General features: G+C 41.5%; 1 protein-coding gene across 1 annotated transcript in view; it reads left to right on the forward strand.

Annotated features, from left to right (window-relative positions):
* The window catches only part of LOC119351877 (pumilio homolog 1-like), a 12,078-nt gene extending 6,971 nt beyond the window's left edge, over positions 1-5,107 (forward strand). The window contains exons 2-8 of the mRNA XM_037618664.1: positions 2,524-3,020; positions 3,209-3,350; positions 3,459-3,566; positions 3,898-4,110; positions 4,212-4,322; positions 4,409-4,609; positions 4,704-5,107. Of these exons, the coding sequence (XP_037474561.1) occupies positions 2,524-3,020; positions 3,209-3,350; positions 3,459-3,566; positions 3,898-4,110; positions 4,212-4,322; positions 4,409-4,609; positions 4,704-4,931 (1,500 nt within the window). The 3' untranslated portion in view covers positions 4,932-5,107. The remainder of the gene's footprint in view (positions 1-2,523; positions 3,021-3,208; positions 3,351-3,458; positions 3,567-3,897; positions 4,111-4,211; positions 4,323-4,408; positions 4,610-4,703) is intronic.
* Positions 5,108-6,593: the final 1,486 nt, after the last annotated feature.

Genomic DNA, 6,593 nt, shown 5'->3' on the forward strand with positions numbered 1-6,593 from the left:
CTAGCCAATGACGCCTAACCGACATGGTTCACACAGCCGTGCAAGGTACCTTGTACTGCTGCCCCCATCGTTGCCTGCATAGGATTAGGATTTTTGTGCACGATTTGGAAATCAAGGGGAAAGGGAGCTCAACTTCTTTCCAGGATATTTTCTACAAATTAAAAGCCTCCCGAGCGACTGCACCTTGGGCCCCACGCTAAGTCAGCATGCCACATCAACCCTGTTATGGTTGGAAATGGCGGAGTAACCAGTTCCCTGAGGAAATAAACCAATGTGATCAGTTCATCACATTTTGAAAGAAGTGTGACCAATGTGCTCATCTCGCGAGAGTTGAGTGACCAATGGTGCATTTATCTCTCTAGAAAGTCCCTTCGTAGAAATTCTTTATGAAAACTGATTTCAAAAATTCTCTCGTTAAAAATGTGATGGTACAAAAGCACTACAGGAAATAGCTTCAATTGGAATAAAATAATTCATGGCAAAGAATGAAGTATAGTTGATGGTTTGACTTAGTGTTAATAGTTTTATTTTTAGAAAAGGACAAGTATACATTTTGTTCCATATTTAAATTTTCATCGTAGAAGTTATGATTTTCATGGCAATATCGGGGTTTGTTTCTACAAAACATCTTATAACAAGGCGACATTTTAAGACCAATGGCATGTATGGAACATACCTTTTATGTGACTTAATACACCATCATCACATCAATTATTTGGTATAAAACTTGAGATACTAACTATCCACATTTGTAGTTCCAAATGAACAAAGGCCTAATGTGACATGCTAAAAATTTCTCAACTAACATGATGCCACTATAGAATTTACAACACCCACCCATAGAGAATTTGTATTCATTTTAGCATCACAAGCCTCTTCATGGCCATTCCCTGTTGAAGGTCACTACTTGCAAATTGCAGCCATGCTCACTTATATTTAGTGTCCAGACCACACCCTGATATGTTGTAGGAATCATAAACTAAATCAATGTTGTGAGTAATCTCTGAAATTGTTCACGAGTTGGGTTAGTGGGCTTAGTGCCTCGGTATGACTATAGAGACGTGTGAATTGGTAGGCCAAAAAATATTCCTACGTCCCATGTAATATTCCTACAACTAAGGTTACACCAGAGTCACCATAAATAAGGTTGATCATAAATTTGCTAACTCAACCATATGAATTTCTAAAAATAGACCTCAATCTCTTGTTCTTTTTATTCTTGTTCCTTGTCAATCTAAAAAGGCATTATAAATTATGAAGAAGGAACGTGACGTTAAAATCAATATAAATTCTGCTTGTCGAAGGAACGCTTAGGTCTCTACAGACATGACCCTCGCTATCTATGTTGTGCTTGTAGTCCTCGAGGTAGCAGATTTTCATTTTCTCAAAATAACACGAGCAACCATAAACAATCAAATTATGAAATACTTTTTGAAGGATAAGTAATGATTTTTCACTTAGGTGGATGGTCCATAAACAATCAAATTGACCCATGATGAGGCCTTGCATTTCATTAACTGTCTTTTGTTGCTGGATCGTTATCATCTCTTATCATTTTTATCTTTCGCCGAGATCTCTCCCCATTATTTCACTGCCTTGCTCCCTATTTCTTTATCTCACCATAATCCATGATGAGAGCCTCCTTCCCCATGAATTTTGATGGGGCAAAGATTGAGATACATTCCGCATTGTTCCTGGTACATTGTGACAACGTGTTGTCTGCTTGTCTTGCATTACGGCATCTCCACCATGCACATGCCAAGATAAGGGGGGAGCCAGTGGTACCATACGGGAGGGACGTTGCTTGCATCATCGCAAGATGGATGATGCTTTTCTTGTCAAACAGTGGTGAATCACCTCCCTTCGTTTATATTTTTGAGAAATTTTCATCTCAATTGTGTCTTGGTGCTATGAGATGAACATAGTGACGGGCACCATGCATTCCCTATATTATTCTTGAAAGTTTTTCATTGCAATTTGCTCGGTTACTAGATTAATCGGTCGATTGAGGTGGAAGTTACACTGCACTAGTGCTCTCCACTACTTCCGATCAACTTTTTTCTTATGTTTTTAAGATTGCAGGACAAATTGGTTTAGCATGATTAAAACTAATGTTGTGCGATTGGTTGATTGTATTGCTCAAGTTACCTACATTTTTTCTTGATTTTAATTTGGCAGTGCTACATTTGTGATATATTACACGACATGATAATTCTTTGCCCAAAAAACCCAAATATTTTTCAGTTTTTGTCATTGTCTTGAAAGTTGAAATACTGATTACTGTAGATAAAATTTGCATTGAGAAAAGTTTACTATCGTCGACTCTACACTCAGTGTGATCCACTGAGCAGTGATAATTGACCAATATCATATATCTAACATATGGATGGAATTTACCCTTGAAACTACCACATGATCATGAGTTAGTAACTTCTCGTTGTCATTGTTGTTTTACCTATTAGAAATATTTGCACCATGAGTGCTCCCCATAATGGAAATAATAAATTGTTGTTTCCTTTTCAGGATGATCCAAAGAGCGAAGAAGAGTCGACTCTACACAATCAGAAGTTGCCCCAAATTGGCGAAACATACATAGATCCATTTCAGCATGTGAACTCTTCTGCCTCTACAAAGAGTGTGGTCAAGGATTATACCAGGCTACACTCCCAAAATCCACTACAGAATATGGATGTCATTGAAGATTTACGTGCACAATCATCATCATCTTCTTCAAGGATTGTGCCTAGTAATTTTGCTAATATGATGGCGATTCAGGAGGCATGCCTTCGTGCGTTGATTGACCCAGATCAGGAATTATCGTGCAGACTATGGCGGCAGTCCCCTGAAGCTTTGAAGAATCACTACACTCTCGACGTTGAGATGGCATGTTCTGGGGGGCATGTGCCAAATATAAATGCTCCTAGGAATTCCCAGTTAAATTCACTTCTTCAGCTGATCAAGAATCCAGTAAACCAGTCTATGCGGCTAATCAATGTCAAGGGTCACGTGCCTGCTCTCAGGTGCACATAACTCATGCAACCTTATCTTCATACTTACCTTGTTAAGATATCACAAATACATACTAAACATCAGTTTCAGTCAGTTTATTCTTAAGGTTACGCCTCCTACTGTGCTATACGTCCATTGAAGAAATTGCAACATTTATATGGTAAACCATCCATTACCCTTTGTTGTATTTGACATGCAGTGCTGACCCAATTGGGAGCTGCTTTATACGGCAGAAACTTGACGAAGCAACTACCGGAGAGATAGTTATGCTATATAAAGAAATCACGCCTCACATCCTTACACTGGCCACTAATGCCTTTCCCACTTATGTTATCCAAAAGGTTTTGTTCCTCCAATTCCTGTAGAATTTTGTACCTTGAGTCTCTAATTAAGGACGTTGAGATTAACCGGACATAAACGTATGTACTTACCTTCTAATTTTTTTGTAGCTTCTTGAGCATGGACCAGCAATCTACTTCAGGATACTAATTGCTAATCTGATGGGGCATGTGTTAGACCTAAGCCTTCATCTCTATGGTTGTCGGGTGATCCAGAAGGTAAGCTGAACACTATCACTTCTCTAGCATCTCATGATGGAAGGAATTAAGGTGTGCTTGTAGATTGCAAAACTGCACTTTTATATTTGGAAGGCCTCTACTTTGTAGTGTCATGTAAGATAGAATATGTAATTTAGTCAAACCATTCATTCTCATTTATTCTCTTGTTAATATGTTCATTATCTTAGATTACTTCTTCTATAAATATAATATAATATCAAATGCATAAATAGTTTAAACTGATTATGTTTCATTATGTTTAAAGTTTTTACCCTGGTATCCCATATTGTTTCGTTGCGAGCTTGGTCACTGATAGCGTCTCTTTGTTCAGGCTTTTGAAATAAGCGACATTGATCAACAAATAGAGATGGCCATGGAGCTTGATAGCAACCTATTCAAATGTATCTACGATCAACATGCAAACCATGCCGTTCAGAAATGCATGGAGTGTGTGCAGCCACAATATATCCAATTCATCTACAGACGGTTATGTGGCAAGGCCAAGATGTTATCCACCAATCCTTATGGATGCCATGTGGTTCAGGTTGTTAGTTTGGGCATTACACTTTTTACCGCTTCCTATCTTTCAACATTTGTTTGTACCTTGTTCACTAATTATTCCTCCGGTCCTTGTGATCTTCTTAGAAAATGCTGGAGTTCTGCAAGGATCCTCAAATTATGGACAGGTTTATCACGGAGATTCTCGATTGTGTAAGGGAGCTTTCTATAGACCCATATGGAAACTACGTTGTGCAGGTAAAGTGTGTAGTGGTTTGTAATTGATGAAATAATGTCGCAACTAAACAAACAATTCACATATGTGTTCTATCGACATGTTGCAGTACATTGTGGAGCATGGAGGACCTCGTCATCGACAAATTATTATGTTGAAATTTGCTGGAAGTATAGTACAGATGAGCCACCAGAAGCACTCTTCCAAAGTCATTGAGAAGTGCCTAATCTATGGCAGCTACCACGATTGCAAGCTTCTCATAGATGAGATCCTTTCTGCAGGCGGTGGTCAAACTGCAGATCATCTCGTGGTATGTGGCTCTTGAGGTCTTACCGCTGTTACTCGACATCCCTAGAGAGATATAGTACACATGACTAATCTTGTGTGGTTGCCTGGTCATGCAGGGCATGATAATCCACCAGTATGCAAACTGCGTGGTGCGGCAGATGATTGACGTGGTGAACGATTGGCAGTTCAACGTGATCGTGGATGTGCTGAGGCGCAACAGGGACACTTTGGTCATGTACACCCATGGGAGGCAGGTCATCGCGCAGGTCAAGCGACTCCTCAATGGCATGGCACCGTCCCCTGACTCATTTGGGCAAACATCGTCGTCGTCCCAGTTCCTCTAGTGTGTTTTTAATTTCTTTTACAATGGTTTGCTTTCTATGTCTCTCTTGTTCTTCCTGGAGCATTAGTGATCGGCAGAAATTGAATTAAGGTGAACTCAGTTGCTTTCGTTTTCCCCATTAGGTGAACTAAATTTTTTCTGTAGAGGAGAACCGAACTATAACCTCCTCTGGTCTAAGGATTTGTTAGGCGCCCAGCCTACCATTATCTATGAATTGAACTATTTGTTTTCCATACCATTTTGTGAGGGTTTCATCCGTTTAGTTTAGGACTTCAAATATCTTGCTGGTTGGTTTTACCAGGCATGCATGTTCCAGGTCGACCAGGCAGTAAAACATATACTCTATGTAGCTAGACGGCTCATTCAGGCTTTGAATTCAGAAACATACACACAATATATCACTTGATGCATCATTTAGGTTCATTGTTTTGTGGGTGATGCATCATTTAGGTTGTGGTGGGCGGAATGTGATTTAACGTATCAGTTGGGCCTCGCAGCGTCGTCGAAGGCGTGGCTGTAGGCACTGTGGCAGATGGCAACTGCACTGTCAGTTTCTAGAATGAATGGTGCACGTCTCCACTTAATGGCAAGGGCAGCTCCTTCCATGCACGCTGCAATACATTGATCAGTTCATTTGCTTGACTTAAGCAGTCCTACACTCCTACTGCCCTAGGTTAGTATGTATTCCCACAAGAAAAAGGAGACAAAATAAAACTTGATGTGCATTGATCTAACAGACGACTCTATACATACGTACCTTGCAGATCTAAACACCATCTAGCGGCTATACGTACGCGACAGGATAATCTCTCAGGCAGGCCGGGTGGCAGCTGCTCCATCGTCCTGATCGTCAGCTCTAAGAGCATCTTTAATAAATGATGTAAAATACAAAAGTGTTTGTAGTAAAATTTACATCATCAAAAAGTGGGCTTTACATCACAAAAAACCTCCAACTCCAAAGGATGATGTAAAATAGGACATTATAGCATCCCAATAGATGATGTAAAATAGGATAGCCGCTCCACAATTTCATATATATTTGAACCAAATAATATCAGAATCATCTCAAATTAATCCTAAACAAACATACAATGTGAGCTAAACTGAACTTGAACTGGGCCGAACAACCGTACCTCTCTGAACATACAGAAACTAGCATAGCAGGGACACTAGGAACTGAACATTATCGGAACTATGGCGATGCTGTTACTAACCAGAGCAAAACGAGCGATGTTGTACTATAATAGCCGGCGCTCGATTCAGCTGCTGCTGCTCGCTGCGTTGGTGGCCAGATGCTGCTGCTCGCCCGACGAGCAAATCGAGCACTGCCGCTCTCCCGCTCAAGCTTGACGGGCAAATCAAGCACTGCCACACTGCATCAATTAGAGCGGCGGCTAGTGGTGGCCACACGGCTGGTCCCTGCCACACCCGGCCGCCATATGTGCCCAGGCTCAGCAGGAGATCGGCCCATGGATCGAGCCATAGATGCACGCGTGCTGACATCGGAGTCTGACGCGACGAGGGAGGAGAAGAGGGCCTCGAGCGCGACCCCGGGGAGGGGCTCTTCTCCGGCAGGAAGACGGCGAGGGTACGCGCGAGGGCCACCGCCACGGGAGGCGACGACGAGAGGGAGGCCACCACCAGGGACTTGAACGCGAGCCAC

This window comes from Triticum dicoccoides, chromosome 2A, assembly GCF_002162155.2.
Source record: "Triticum dicoccoides isolate Atlit2015 ecotype Zavitan chromosome 2A, WEW_v2.0, whole genome shotgun sequence".
In the NCBI taxonomy this organism is placed as follows: domain Eukaryota; kingdom Viridiplantae; phylum Streptophyta; class Magnoliopsida; order Poales; family Poaceae; genus Triticum; species Triticum dicoccoides.